Raw genomic sequence first — 15,765 nt, 5'->3', positions numbered from 1 at the left:
TGGTTCGGGTGAGGTTGTGGAGATCTTGGAAAGAGGTGTGAGCTTTGAGGTGGATGTGGTCCCAGGCACAGGGGCTATGGTGCTGGGTGTGGAGGCAGTCCTGGATATGCCCGAAGTATTGGTTGATGCTGAGCAGCAGGTTGTGGGGCCCTTGGCCTTTGAATAGCATGTCGCTGGCTGATGCACATTGCTCCAGGTGGTGGATGTAATGCTGGAGGTTGTTAAGGAGGTGGTGCCATGCATGGGCATCCCAGTGGTGGGGGGTGCTTGGGCTGCTGAGGGTGGCGTAGAGGTGCTGGAGGATGCAGAGGGCAGTGGCTTGGTGTGGGTGGCTGGTGTGGAGGAGGGTGTTGGGGAAAGGGGAAAAGACATATGCTGGTGGTGGCAGAGCTGCGGTGGGCTGGGACTCGCTCCAATGGCTCCATCTCCTTCTTGTGCTGGGGACTCCAGAACTGGACACAGCACTGCAGGGGGGGGGTCTCATGAGAGCAGAGTAAAGGGGGAGTTATTTGTCCTCAGTGTGTTGATATTTATAAACAAATGTGTAAATGTTGAAAAGGATTTCTGGTCAACTATTCATGCAATGATTGTGATTTCTAGATTTATTTATTTTTTAATTGTGTTTTGAACTTGTAGAAATTAGGCAACATTAGGTGTGTGGGAGGCAGTAGTTGGTGGGAATATTTGTCTTTGATGTGCTGGTCCATTTACATCTAGAAAGTGAAAGTGGGTAGAGTCCCAAATGCAAGTCTTCACTGCTTCCTGGGAAGCTTCCAGCAGTGAGAAGTACCAGTGGTTACTGATACTGTGAGAATGGGAGTTTCCCCTAAGGTTTCTTTTTTAATTTAATTCAGTTTCTTAATGTGTATGTTGGTGCTATAAATTCTCTCTGTGATGTTTTTTTGTTAGTTTTGGTTATTTGGGTTGGGTTTTTTTTTGTGTGTATTACATTGGGATATGATACCTTTTCTGTTAGTCTGCTGCAGGCTGCCTGTGTAGTAGAGATCTTACAAATGTCTCAGCTGGTGTGTGTATTATTTAATGAACCGGTTGGTGGAGCTTAAATCTATTACGTCAGAGAATCACAGAATCACAGATCAATCATAATTTTTCAGTCCTTTTCTCTCTCACCTTTTGAGTCTATTCCTGATATTTTAGTTTTGACTTTAGGCACCTTCTGCTGTGTCCAGTTCTGGAGCCCTCAACACAGGAGGGACATAGAGCTCTTGGAGCAAGTTCAGAGGAGGCCATGGAGATGATCTGAGGGCTGGAGCACCTCTCCTATGAAGACAGGCTGAGAGAGTTGGGGTTGTTCAGCCTGGAGAAGAGAAGGCTGTGGGGGGACCTTAGAGCACCTTCCAGTACCTGAAGGGGCTACAGGAAAGCTGGGGAGAGACTTTGGACAAGGGCTTGTAGTGAGAGGAGAAGAGGTAATGGTTTTTAACTGGAAGACAGGAGATTTAGGTTAGACATGAGGAGGAAATTCTTCACTGTGAAGGTGGTGAGACACTGACCCAGGTTGTCCAGAGAAGCTGTGGCTGCCCCATCCCTGGAAGTGTTCAACACCAGGCTGGATGGGGCTTGGAGCAACCCGGTCTAGTGGGAGGTGTCCCTGCCCATGCAGGGGGGTTGGAATTAGATGATCTTCAAGGTCCCTTCCAACCCAAACCATTCTATGATTCTATGATTCTATGAATAATTGCAATACTTAGACCCTGTTCTTATGTGGATTTAGTTATTTTTGTCTGGTTTATATAGGGGAAAATGCTAGTATGTCAGTTCCAGTTTATATCCACTGAGTCCTGTTCAGATCTCTTCTCCAAATCTGCTTTTTTGTGTCATTTTCTTCAGAAGGAGATAGGAGTGCTGCTTTTGAGTAGCCTGCAAATACTTTTAATAGGAATTTGATTGTGTTTTGTTAAGTGATTTATACGGGAGTTGATGAAGTGGAATTACCTGGGAAGGAAAGGATGATGAAATATGGCACCATTTCAAGTTACAGAAAACACCTGCAATACAAAATCTTTGCCAGATTATTTCATGTTCAGTGATGGAGGAATGGGTGTAGGAGATAGGGGGGTGATGCATAGAAATGCAGCAAGGTGGAAGATGCTGTCAATTCTGAGAAAGCATTTGAAATGCTGGGGAATTTGCAAAGGCAGGGATGAAGAAGGAGGATGCATTTCCAGTGTTGGAGATTGTATGGAAATCGACACATGAGTGGTTAAAGCATTAACTCTTGATGGATTTGAGGTGAGAAATAGGAGGATAATCACTTAGTACAGTACTAGCCCCACAAGTGGAGTGCACCCAGGGAGGGAAAGAAAGTTTTAATCTTTTTCTCCCAAACTGAAGATAAAATGTTGCTTTGGTTTTGCTGGCATGTCCTGTCATCTTGAAGTGTGAACTTTTTAGGGTGAGGACTGTCTTAAATTCCTGTAGAGAACCTAGAAGAATGATATAAGGCAGTGGTCTCCACCTTTTTTTGTTATCACACCCCATCCATAAAAAATTTGTGAGCACTTGCTCCCAATATATTTTTATTTGTAGATTATATACATATACTACTTTACTAATATGTATAAAACATCCACAAAAAATTTAAAAAGGATGAAAGGTTAAACAAACATTATTTTAAAATGTTTTAATATTTTATTTATTAATGGTACCAAAAACATTTTCTTCATGAACCAAAATTAATTGTCTTGTGCAAACTGATGTCAGTTATTAATTAAGTAATATTTGTGGAAAAAAATCACATTGAGGGGAAAAAAAAAATCACATAAAAGAGAACATAAGGGACGCACAGAATAAAAGCAGGGCCTAGATAACAGTGAAACAGTAAGAATTAGACACAACCAGATTCCAATTAGAGAAAAACACTCCCCAAGCAGTCAACAGCCTGGCCTGGGGACAGGCCTGCAGGACACCTGCTAGAGAGATGGAAGGGAAGGAAAGGAGCATTGCCCACAGCTTATTTTGGTTACAGCCTTGAGCATTGGGGGAAACCACAATGAATAAGTAAAATCACTGTATTAATATATTAATGATCCATTAGCATACTAAAATTCACAGCCACAGTCTAGAGGGACCCCTACTAACAACAAGCCCCTTACTCTTTGAGCAGGCACAGTGAAATTCCTGAGCATTGCCACTTTAAATGGAAGCGAGGGGTTAGTGACCAATCGTGTGTGCCAGTGACAGAATAATGTTAAAGTTCTTTCTCATGTTTTTGGGTGTAAAAGTAGCACTTGCATTTCGGGAAACTGAGCTTGCTTTGTGGAGTACCGCCCTGCTCCCTTTTCTGTGCAGACCTGCATATTAAAGCAGGTATCTCGACTCTGTGTGTGCGGATTGGCTTCTTGCACAGCAGGTAACAGACCTTGCTTTCGGGACACCACCATCACTTTGGAGACTACTGATCTGAGATCTCCTATAACGTATCATAGAATCATACAGGTTGGAAGGGACCTCTGAAGATCATTGAATCCAACCCCCCTGCTACAGCAGGAACACACAGGAACGTATCCAGATGGGCCCTGAAAGTCTGCAGAGAAGGAGACTCCACAACCTCTCTGGGCAGCCTGTCCCAGGGCTCTGTCACCCTCACAGGAAAGATGTTTCTCCTCATGTTTCTTCCTGAAAAGAGACTGGCCCATTCTTGACATCACCCCTTCAGATATTTATAGGCATTAATAGGTCCTCTCTCAGTCTTCTCCAGACTAAACAACCCCAGGTCTCTTAGCCTTTCCTCATCAGACAGATGTTCCAGTCCCTTCATCATCCTTGACGCCTCCTGGCACCGTTTGACTCAGGTCCGACAACAATGCTCTCGATCCCCTCCCCCTCCCACCCAGGTAGGGAAGGAGAGAGAGAGAGAGAGAGAGAGACTTGGCTGGATTGAAAACTAAACTACACAGCTTTAATTAAACACTAATGAATGATATAAGAGAATATATACAATTATATACAGGTGTGGGCAAAAGCCCCTCGCCTCCCCCCACCCCCAGCAACTCCCCCAGCACTCCCCTCAGCTGGAACAGTCCTGAGAAATCCCAGAGCTGCTGCTGGAGAAAGCACAGAGTGATGAGGGTCAGGAGAGCTCGAGCCTAAAGGTCGGTGGTGCTGGATGGACGGAGTCCTCCCCGGATGCCGGCCATGGACAGGAGAGAAGGGAAGAAGAAGCAGGAAGGAAGGTGTCTTCTGTGATCTCTGACCTTCCTCTGAGCTTACGTAGATCTATGGAATGGAATATCTCTGGCCAGTTTTGCTGTCTGTCTAACTCAGCCTCCTACGGGGGGGTCATAGATCTCCCCATAGTGTCTGAGCCAGCAAAGTGAAGGTGTGACCTTGAAGCCCCAGCAGTTAGAAAAACATTCCACTGTCTTATCACCCTTAGTTAGAACATACTGTGACTAGTTAAAAGAAAGCTCACTGAAGGAAAAAAAATCAGTAAAAAGGAAAATTGGCTTCATCCTGGCTCAAACCAGGACATCCTTTCAGCTTTTCCTGCCACTGAAGCAACTGAGGAAAAGACCACCTGTGCTCCTGATCCCACAAGCATTTGGCCCAGTTCTCTGAAAACCCTTTTCATCGCCCTAGGACTTGCCTTGGCAACCTCATCAGTGCCCACCTGCATGACCACTAGTGGGTAGGGATCAGAGGGCTGCACCAGGCCTGGGAGTTTCTTGGTGACATTGCTAACCCGGGCCCCAGGGAGGCAGCAGACCTCCCTGTGGGATGGGTCTGGCCGGCATATGGGGCCCTCGATTCCCTTCAAAAGAGAATCTCCTACAACAATGACCTTCCTTTTATTCCTAACAGAGGCAGTCCTAATGCATGGGGCACGCTGCCTCGGCAACTCCCTGGACAGACCTTTGTCAGTAACCTCAGTTACCTGATTTTCCTGATCCAGGGCCATATACCTGTTCTGTAAGGGCACCTGTGAAGGTGAGGGAGGCTGAGAGGGGGTTCACGTACCCCAATCAGAGACCCGCTTCCAGTTCCCTGCTTCTCTCAGGTCCCCTACCTCTGTCTGGTGACGAGAGGGCAGAGGATCCTCTACTTCTCATGGAGCCTCCACCTTGAGGCTTTGTCTCAAGGATGGTAGGGTGTTACTCCACCAATCTCTCTCTTTCACATTCCCAGGTACTCCTTAATCTTTCCACCTCCTCTTTCAGCTCAAAGTCACAGCACATGCAGGTGTTCTCTCTGCTATCCTCTGATATGAGTGACAGGCTCAGGCATTCTGTGCAGCCAGAGACCTTGACAGCTGTGTCTTTCAGAGCTTAAAATATAGCTTAAATAAATTTTCTAGTGTTATGGATTGAGCCAGGACAGAACCAATTTTCTTTCTAGTTATTTCACTTTTCAGTTCAGTCTCTTCTAAGTAGCTGCACTTGCTGAAATTAACAGCATGTTTCTCAGTCAGTGTCTGCTTCTAGGCTTGATGTTTATAGTTAGTACTGGAGAATGGTAGGCAGAAATTCTCTTGCTTATACTTATTCCTATAGAAACCAGGGTCACTGCTTGGTTCTGCTAAACTTCTTACGCTCTGGAAACAAAAGGGAGTAAAGGGGTCACACCTGTGACCCTCCTTTGGAGAGGACCTGACCAGAAAAGTGACCAAAACTGACCAAACAAAGCATTCCATCCCATACACATCATACTCGGTATAAATCTGAGGGATCACAAGGGTCAAGCTCTCTTTGTCTATGGCTGGTGTCCTGGGAGGACTGTCCGTTCAACTGCCTTTGATTCTGATCCGTGTGTTCCTGAATCCAGCTCCTGTCTGCTGCAGACTCCAGGAGTTGAGTCTGGGACTTTTGCAGGGCCTGCCCTGCAGCCTTGGGGTTGACATGAGCATTATTGCAGGGGAACTTTATCAATTTTGTATATATTTGTATATATTTCATTATTTTCCTTTTCATCCCAACTGTTTCATTAAAGCTGTGTAGTTTAGTTTCCAACCCCTAAGTCTCTCTCCCTTATCCTCTTTCCTTTCCCTTTCTGGGAATGGAGAAAGGTTAATAGAAAGCATCTGTCATGCTTTTTATTGCTGGCCTAGTATTAAACTGTGACATCCAGTCATCAGGTGGTAACTCTTTTTCTTCAGGTTTTTTTAATGTTTGTGCTGTTTTCCTAGCTGATGTTTTTACTTTTTGAAAAGAGGGCATGGTTCAAGGGTAAAACCTTTAGACTACATGCACATTGTGATTATGGCACTAGCCTGACCCCAGGTCTTTGGCCCCTGATGGTCTGTTGCTCTTCCAGGTGCAGTCTTGCTGGAATACGACATGGGATATGATGGGAAAGCATTTAGTTGTTGCCTTTAACTTTCCATTAAGAGATTATTTGTGTATGATATTAAAAATGTCTATAAAATAGGTTTATTTTGAAGTTCAGGACCCAGGTAAATCTTCAGCTCTGCTGTAAGCAATAAGGTCAGCTTCTGCCCAATCTTCCTTTAGTTCTTGCTTTTTAATTTTTTTTTAATGTGTATAATATGGTGTTCATAAGAGATGTCCAGCTCTGTTACTGTCTCAACTATTAATAGAGGATGTCATCTCTTTCTAAGGATTACTATGGAATTACATTCCCTGCTCCTGCAACCTTGACAGGCAGAGATGGGAGCCTTGCTAACAACCTGTACTCAGGTGAGTGCTATTTAAAGACAAATATGGCAAGATGTGCTGGTTTCTAAATGCAGGTCATCCTGTCATTGCTGTGAGAGCAGTAATTTTTCCCTTCTGTAAGCAAACCCATCAGTCCAAACTAGTAAAACAAAAGCAAGCATCTCCTCCTTCTCCTTCTCAACCCTGACATTGATTTTTTTTATTTTTTTTTTTCTTCATGATATTGGTCAGTAATTCATATGTGACTTCTGGCAGTAAGTTAGATAGTCTTTGAGAATAAGTGCAAAATTGTTATGAATTTTGTGTGGTCTAAGAAGCCCTTCTTTATTCTTGCTCTTGCTCTTCAGTTATCAGCGTGCAAAGATGACATTAATGCCATCCAGGATTTTCAGCCCATGGTTTTCTTTCACTGCCATCTGATTACAGCTTAAAACTGTAGCCATAGGTGTTATAATTCCTGAAATGCCAGTATTAAGTGTTGTCATACTTTTTGGTAACCAACATAAAGGAATACTAATTGGGAACGAGATAGATGTGACTGATGTATGTTACCTCCCTAAAAACACGTGAACATGCTGCTCTGTAGGCTGCCAGAAAATGCAAGTGTTCAGGAGTTTGCTTTGTAATTACTTCTCTCAGGAGGCTGCTTTTGGGTTAATAATCAGATTTCCCTTCCTACTTCTTTAATAAGGTGGCCCATGATGCAAGCCTTGCTTTCCTGGCCTTCAGCTACTGTCTCCAGAACTTTGGTGGTGTGAGGAACCAGACATCTAACTAGTCATGCTTGACCAATAAACAGACATTGACAAAAATATGCCCATCAGTGCCTGTAAATCCTAACTTGCTTTCAGCCCATGAAGCTTGGCTAATCAGTTTAACCTCCAGGAGAATCACACTTTAACCCAACAACCATTTGCTCTGGCTATTTACCTAATTCTGCTTTTAGCATGTTTTATTGCAATGATCTGATAGTGATGAATCTATTCAGACTGTGCGAGACAGATAAGTATTGGTATCTCCATTTTATCAATGGATTAACCAGGGCACAGAGTTCTGTGCCATGAACAGGCAATATCCCTGTGGCCATCAGGAACAGAGACCGGGAGAGATCTTCCCATGAACAACTGCAGCCTTTCAAGTGTAGAATGTGCTCTCTTCTGTAGTTGTCTACTTGTATTCAGAGGATTTGAATCCTTTGAATCCTCCACTTTTGGAGTGGCTTTGATAGCTTTTCTAATAAGTTTTTTCTTTCACAGGTGACGTAACAAAATTTGGCCGTGGAGATTCTGCCTCTCCTGCTCCTGCTACCACACTCGCCCAGCCACAGCAGAACCAGACACAGACTCATCATACAACTCAGCAGCCCTTCCTCAACCCAACTCTGCCCCCAGGATATAGCTACACTGGGTTACCTTATTATGCTGGTGTGCCCGGTGTACCCAGTGCATTCCAGTATGGGCCAACCATGTTTGTAAGTGTAACAGCCTAAACTGTAACCCTCCCTTTGTGCCTCTCTGGTTTTGCTTTCTCCAGCCCAAACCTTTTACTTCTTGGAATCACAGAATGGTTTGGGTTGGAAGGGACCTTTAAATATCATCCAGATCCAACCCCCTTGCCATGGGCAGGGGCACCTCCCACTAGACCAGGTTGCTCCAAGCCCCATCCAACCTGCCCTTCAACACTTCCAGGGATGGGGCAGCCACAGCTTCTCTGGGCAACCCAAGCCAGTGTCAAACCACCCTCATTGTAAAAAATTCCATATGTCCAATCTAAAACTACCCTCTATCCATTTAAAACTGTTGTCCTATCACTACAGGCCCTAGTAAAAAGTCTCTTTCTTATGAGCCCCCTTTAAGTATTGAAAGGCCGCAATAAGGTCTCCCTGGAGCCTTCTCTTCTCCAGGCTGAACACCCCAACTCTCCCAGCCTGTCTCCAGAGCAGAGCTGCTCCAGCCCTCTCATCATCTCTGTGGCCTCCTCTGGACCCACTCCAACAGCTCCATGTCCTTCTTGTGCTCCGGGCCCCAGAACTGGATATGATACTCCAGGTGGGGTCTCATGATAGCAGAGTAGAGGCCTCTTCCCCAGTCTGCAAGGAATCTCCAAAAACATGAAAGCATGAGAAAATAGCTGTAGTTTCTTTCCCAATAAAACAGGAAATTTAAAAGGCCAGAACTCATTAACTCCTGTGCAGGTTACTGTAAATAGCAGAAAGTTACAGCTCATGGACTCAGTGTTCCTCAAAGCCTGTAGCAGCATCTGGAGAGTCAAAGGGAGACCCAAAGCTGTGTCAGCAAGCCGAGGGTGTCTAAGAAATCCTTTTGAGGGATGGAAGAGACCCCCATTAAGTCATAAAGCAACACTGGTAGTCTCAGGAGGGAGAATGTTATTTGGGAAGAGGTGATACTCCAGGCAGAAGTGTATATGAGTCTATTTTAGGGCCCTGTAGGACTGTGTTTTATGAAACAGTCCCAGGCAGGAGTTGGTGTTTCATTTGTTTCTGGAGGGAGAGCACTGGTTGCTCCTTCTTGGGTTTGTGGGTAAGAATTTGCTTTTTACAGTCAATGTATGAAAGAAATACACAGCCTATTCTGAGACAAGGTTGCACTACAGTCAGAGGGGTGGCTCTAGCAGAAAACATGGGGCTTGTACAAAGCCACTAACAGCAAGTTACTGGTTGAAGTGAGTGCCATGTCCCATACCATCCCAGTGCTCTCAACTCCAAATTAAATTTCCCACGAGGTGGAGGTGCCTTCCCCACTAGATGGCAGAGTGAGCTTGTGTTTTGCCTGCCGTTCCCCACTTAACAGTGCCTTTTGTTTCCTTTTTCCAGGTACCTCCAGCATCTGCTAAACAGCATGGAGTCAACCTGAACACAGTCTCGACTCCTTTCCAGCAAGCAAGCAGCTACGGGCAGCACGGCTATGGAGCAGGTATGCTTACCACTGCGCTTTTCACCTGAGTGTCTGCAGAGCTGCTTGCACACTGTAACACCTTGTCTTGTACACACTGGCAGGCTATGATGACTTAACGCAGGGGACAGCAGCTGGAGATTACAGCAAAGGAGGCTACAGTGGGTCATCTCAAGCACAAAACAAATCTGCTAGCACTGGACCTGGGAAAGGTAACATGTGAGACCTGAGGTTGCTCTTGAGTGGGATTTAGTAGGGCAAACTCCCAGTGCTGTGCAGTCCAACATGACAGTCAGCTCTAAACAGTCACAATCCAAGCTGTTTCTCTATCTCCCATATACCAAAAGCTTTTTTAATGGCCCAAATGTTCCTTCTAAATCTCATGGCTGAACTTTGCATAAGAAATTGTGTGGCTGATATGCAGCTTTGTTCACAATTATACATGGGAGAAATGGTGAGCTGTTTCCTCTGTCAAAGTTTTCTTTGCTGAAGAATAGTGGTCCTGCAGCAGTGCTGTGTTTTTGAAGCCTAAGCAATTTGATGCTGCTCCTGAAATGCTCCTCTGCCAAATGAAGACTAGATTTTGAGTTTCTTGGTAGGCACCTGAAAAAGCCATGTGTTAGGAGTGAGCAGGACAGTTCACACATCTCTGGGCTGTTGTTTCAGCTGCTTGCCTGTACCCTCATCACATTGTTTCATGCCTAGAAATGTTTCCTTTGTGACTGTAAAGGCTGAATAATTTATAGTTTATATGAAAACTTTATTCTGCACATGCTGGTTAGACCTGAGAAATGTATACTGAATTGCTTAGCGCTAACTATTTCATCCTTGGGCTTAAGCCAATACCAAGCATTTGCTGTGCATTTGAAACACCAGCTGGACTGTCTTCAGACAAGAGCTGAGCTCCACTCTCCTCTGTGGAGGAGCAATTAAAAAAAGAGCAATGTCCTAGGAAAGGTACAACCTTAGAGCAGTGCACACCCTCTGAGTCCAGTCCTCTGATTCACTGGCCAAAGGAACCACTGGTTTTATGCAAGTGAAATTATTAGAGCCAGTCTTTATAAGACTGTGAATAAGTGGCTGGTTTGAGAGTCACCTTGCTGCTAAGTATTTCTGAGCCTGTTGTGCCACTGGCTGGTCCAGGTGGAAGGCAGTCTGAATCAGTGATATTAATTCTCTTAGGGCAGAGGAGCATTGCAGACCTCACCCTTCGACAGGATGTAAAAGGACAAGAGCTCAAATGTGCAGCAGCTACTGAGTCTCATTGCTCAGTGCACTGCTGGAAAGCTCTTGACTGCTGCAGTAGAGCCAAATGCATTCTTAACCCTAGGGGAAAGCTGGGTTTCCATGAGCTTAAATGAGTTTTCAATGCATCCAGCTGCTGCCTGGTGAAGTGCCTTTGAATCCAAGCTGGGTCGTGGACATGGACTAGTTTCCTACTTTGCAGCAGGGGTAAGGAATCAAGCCCTTTATTCTGTTCCCATGTTGGATGCTGTGGGTCTGACAGCATGGAGAACCCCATCAGGCTAGCTGGCAGCAGCAGCTTCAGACAAAGGTGCATCCACTGAGGCCACAGGAGGTGCTGAGAGCAAGGCACACACAGCTCATGCTGGGTGATGTTTGACTTTCTCATTGTTTATGGCTTTTTTCCATTTGTTTTGTTTTCCAGGAGTTTCTGTGACCTCAAGTAACACAGGTGTACCTGATATCAGTGGCTCAGTCTATAACAAGACTCAGGTGAGCAATGCTAGACTCTCCTGTGGCCTGAGGCCAGGCTGATGGCTCCACATGCGGAGCACTGGTGGCTGGGGCCATTCCCAGGTCAGTTGGTTTCAGTGTCAGCAGGCTGTGACATTTCTAATGTTGACTCTGTTTGCTGTTGAAGAGGAGTCTTGTCCTCTATCCCACCACTTCTGTCGTGTCAGCTCCTGATGGCAGCTGCTGGTATAGGTGCAGTGCTCTCTGTTGCCACACACATGCTGTATCCTGGGTGCAAATGAAATGTGATGGCACTAATGTTTTTAGTCAAAATAGTCCCCAAAGCAGGTGAGTCAAGAGGCCCTTTGCTTTTCACTGGTGAGACCAGTCAGTAGTGCCCATCCCGAACACCTGTGGGTCCCTATCCCACGCTCTCCTGTGGCTGTTGCTCAGCATACAACTTCCCAGGGAAAGCAGAAAGTGCTTTGACAAGCTGTGGTGTGCAGTTGGGCTTATGCCCAGCTCTTGTTTTTCCATCTTTGCACCCTCAGCTGGGGAAATTGGTATCTGGCTGTAATCCATGCTTACAGGTAGGAAGATCTTGAGCTCTCAGCTACACCCTTAGCGTTAGGGGTCAAGCTTTGGCCAGGGGAGGAAAATCTTATTGCAAGTTATTCTTGTTCTTCTACCTCCCTGGGTAGTTTGAGCCTCAGCCCCCACAATGTGTGAAGGACTGATTTCAGGTAGCTGCTGCCATCCCATGTCTCACTGAGTAAAAAGAGGTCAGGGAAAAAAGGAGTACAGTAACTGGAATTAAAATGTTGGAGGCATTAGTGCAGAAGTATGGGTGAGAACAGGAGCTGAAACTCGAAATCTGCTGAAGTGCTCACAGGTGTGACTTAGCTTTCTCGTGGGGTTGGTGAAAGGTTCAGGAGATGTGTGTTTGGGCCACTCTTGTTCTTGTCTGATCACTGTGGGGCTGCTCACACCAGTGTCTGATGCTGTCCACCTTGCCTCCCATGCAGACATTTGACAAGCAGGGATTCCATCCTGGCACACCACCTCCTTTCAGCCTGCCCTCTGCTCTTGGATCGACTGGGCCCCTGAACCCTGGTGCTGCCCCAGGTTACGCTCCAGCCCCATTTCTCCATATCCTGCCTGCACATCAGCAGCCTCATTCCCAGATGCTACATCACCATCTTCAGCAAGATGGACAGGTGAGTTGGCCCCTTCCACATCTACAACATGCCTGAGAGCAGATTGCTCCCACCCACATCCCAGCAGGGTCTTGGGGGTTTTTCCTTCCTTCTGGTTTTTTATTTATTCATTGGGAAAGGGCCTTGACAATGATTGCTGAGTGACAGACTCAATGCCATTGACCAGCTTGGGGAGGGAACCTCATGAAGTTCAGCAAGGGGAAGTGCAAAGTCCTGCCCCTGGGGAGGAACAACCCTATGTACCAGTATATGTTGGGGGCCAAAGCAGCTTGGTAGAAAAGGCCCTAGGCATCCTGGTGGTCACCATGTTGAACATGAGCCAGCAATGTGCCTTTGCCACAAATAAGGCAAATGGTATCCTGGGATGCATTAGGCAAAGTATTGCCAGCAGGTTGAGGGAGGGCATCCTTCCCTTCTACTCAGCACTGGTGAGGCCACACCTGGAGTACCATGTTGTCACCGTTTGACTCAGGTCCGACAACAATGCTCTCAATCCCCTCCCCCTCCCACCCAGGTAGGGAAGGAGAGAGAGAAAAAGAGAGAGATTTGGCTGGATTGAAAACTAAACTACACAGCTTTAATTAAGACACTAATGAATGATATAAGAGAATATATACAATTATATACAGGTGTGGGCAAAAGCCTCTCGCCTCCCCCCACCCCCAGCAACTCCCCCAGCACTCCCCTCAGCTGGAACAGTCCCGAGAAATCCCAGAGCTGCTGCTGGAGAAAGCGCAGAGTGATGAGGGTCAGGAGAGCTCGAGGTCGGGGGTCGACGATGATGGATGGACGGAGTCCTCCCCGGATGCCGGCCATGGACGGGAGAGAAGGGAAGGGAAGAAGGAAGGAAGTTGTCTTCTGTGATCTCTGACCTTCCCCCGAGGCTACGTAGCTCTATGGAATGGAATACCTCTGGCCCATTTTGCTGTCTGTCTAACCCAGCCTCCCACGGGGGGGCCACAGATCTCCCCGCAGTGTCTGAGCCAGCAGAGCGAAGGCGCGGCCTTGAAGGCCCAGCAATTACAAAAACATTCCAGTGTCTTATCAACCTAGCAGAACACGCAGTTGCTAGTTAAAAGAAAGTCCACTGAAGGAAAAAAAAGAAAAAAAAAATGAGCAAAAGAAAAACTGGCTTAATCCTGGCTCAAACCAGGACATTCCACCCCTTATTCCATACCATATATTACATATAGACTCTGTACCTTACCAACTGTCAAATTAAGGATTCCCTCCCAAAGTCAGATTACCTTGAGGTACACATTGTACTTCACCATCCTCCATCATTACACACCAAGTATGTCCAGGTCCCTGAGCAAAAGCAATACCCCGGACAGGTTTACCTTTGCCTGAAGCAGGATAGACCCAGACACTTTTACACAGCAGGTTTCTTTCCCATACCACAGGGACTTTATCCCCATCTGTAGTATGTAGAAGGTCTGACTGAGCAGGCCCAGCCTGATTGGTGGATCCCCTGGTATTAACTAACCAGGTGGCCTTTGCCAAATTTTTGTCCCAATTTTTGAAAGTTCAACCACCCATCGCTTTCAACAAACCATTATGTCTTTCAACTTTCCCTGAAGCTTGTGCATATTACGGGATATGGTAGATCCATTCAATACCATGCTCTTTAGCCCAATCAGTAACAAGACTATTTTTGAAATGAGTCCCATTGTCTGACTCAATTCTCTCTGGAGTACCATGTCTCCACAAAATTTGCCTTTCAAGACCCAAGATAGTATTCCTGGCTGTGGCATGAGGCACAGGAGATGCCTCCAACCATCCTGTACTTGTCTCCACCATTGTAAGCACATAGCGCTTACCCTGGCGGCTCTGAGGAAGTGTGATGTAGTCAATTTGCCAGGCCTCTCCAAACCTGTACTTTGACCACCTCCCTTCATACCACAAAGGTTTCAACCGTCTTGCCTGCTTAATTGCAGCACACGTCTCACAATCGTGGATCACCTGTGCAATAGTGTTCATGGTTAAGTCCACCCCTCGATCACGAGCCCATTTATATGTTGCGTCTCTGCCCTGATGACCTGAAGCATCACGGGCCCATCAAGCCAGAAAGAGCTCACCCTTATGTCCCCAGTCTAAGTCTATTTGGAACACTTGAGCAGCCTCATCTGCTCGTTGGTTGTGTCGATGTTCCTCAGTGGCTCGACTCAGAGGCACGTGTGCATCTACATGATGCACTTTTACCATCAGTTTCTCTATTCGAGCTGCAATGTCCTTCCACAGGTCAGCAACCCAAATAGGTTTACCCTTTCTCTGCCAGTTGTTCTACTGCCACTGCTTCAGCCAACCCCACAAGGCATTTGCTGCCATCCATGAGTCAGTGTAGAGATAAAGTCTCGGCCACCCCTCTTGCTCAGCAATATCCAAAGCCAGCTGGATGGCTTTGACCTCTGCAAACTGACTTGATTCACCTTCTCCTTCAGCTGCTTGTGCAACCAGTCATGTAGGACTCCACAGGGCAGCTTTCCACTTCCGGCGGTTCCCTACAAGACGACAGGAGCCATCGGTGAAAAGGGCAAACTGTTTCTCAGTCTCTGGTAGATGATCATATGGTGGAGCTTCTTGAGCCCGTCTCACCACTTCTTGTGGTGGCATTCCAAAGTGGGTGCCTTCTGGCCAGTTTGTAATTGCTTCCACAATACCTGGATGGTTAGGTTTCCCTATTCGAGCTCGCTGGGTGATCAAAGCAGTCCATTTACTCCAAGTCACATCGGTGGCATGATGGATAGGAGAGATGTTATTCTGGAACATGAATCTCAGCACCGGTAGTCTGGGCGCCAGGAGAAGCTGCGCTTCAGTGCCGATCACTTCTGAAGCAGCTTTAACTCCTTCATATGCTGCAAGTATCTCCTTCTCAGTTGTTGTGTAGTTGGCCTCGGAACCTCTGTAGCTCCGGCTCCAGAATCCCAGGGGTCGACCTCGAGTTTCCCCTGGTGCTTTCTGCCAGAGGCTCCAGTTGGGACCATTGTGTCCGGCTGCAGTGTAGAGCACGTTTTTGATGTCTGGCCCCGTTTGAACCGGTCCAAGGGCCATTGCCTGCACAATCTCTTTTTTAATCTGCTCAAAAGCTTTCTGTTGGTCAGGACCTCATTTAAAATCATTCTTCTTTTGGGTCACCTCATAGAGGGGTTTCACAATTTCCCTGTAACATGGAATATGCATTCTCCAGAAACCAACAGTCCCTAGAAAGGTTTGAGTGTCCTTTCTAGTTGATGGCAAGGCCATAGCTGTTATTTTATTAAACACATCCATTAGGATCTGGCGACGACCATCTTGCCACTTGAT

At 46.3% G+C, this 15,765-nt stretch overlaps 1 protein-coding gene across 8 annotated transcripts in view; it reads left to right on the top strand.

Moving 5' to 3' along the window:
- The window catches only part of LOC127396380 (ubiquitin-associated protein 2-like), a 114,414-nt gene that overhangs the window by 93,162 nt on the left and 5,487 nt on the right, over window positions 1-15,765 (top strand). For all 8 annotated transcript variants that reach the window (XM_051643993.1, XM_051643992.1, XM_051643991.1 and 5 more), the window contains exons 23-28: window positions 6,578-6,656; window positions 7,892-8,106; window positions 9,469-9,568; window positions 9,652-9,759; window positions 11,217-11,284; window positions 12,271-12,462. In XM_051643993.1, the coding sequence (XP_051499953.1) occupies window positions 6,578-6,656; window positions 7,892-8,106; window positions 9,469-9,568; window positions 9,652-9,759; window positions 11,217-11,284; window positions 12,271-12,462 (762 nt within the window). The remainder of the gene's footprint in view (window positions 1-6,577; window positions 6,657-7,891; window positions 8,107-9,468; window positions 9,569-9,651; window positions 9,760-11,216; window positions 11,285-12,270; window positions 12,463-15,765) is intronic.

The sequence above is a fragment of the Apus apus genome (genome assembly GCF_020740795.1).
Source record: "Apus apus isolate bApuApu2 chromosome W unlocalized genomic scaffold, bApuApu2.pri.cur SUPER_W_unloc_1, whole genome shotgun sequence".
Lineage (NCBI taxonomy): Eukaryota > Metazoa > Chordata > Aves > Apodiformes > Apodidae > Apus > Apus apus.
This window is presented reverse-complemented; position numbering and strand designations above follow the sequence as displayed.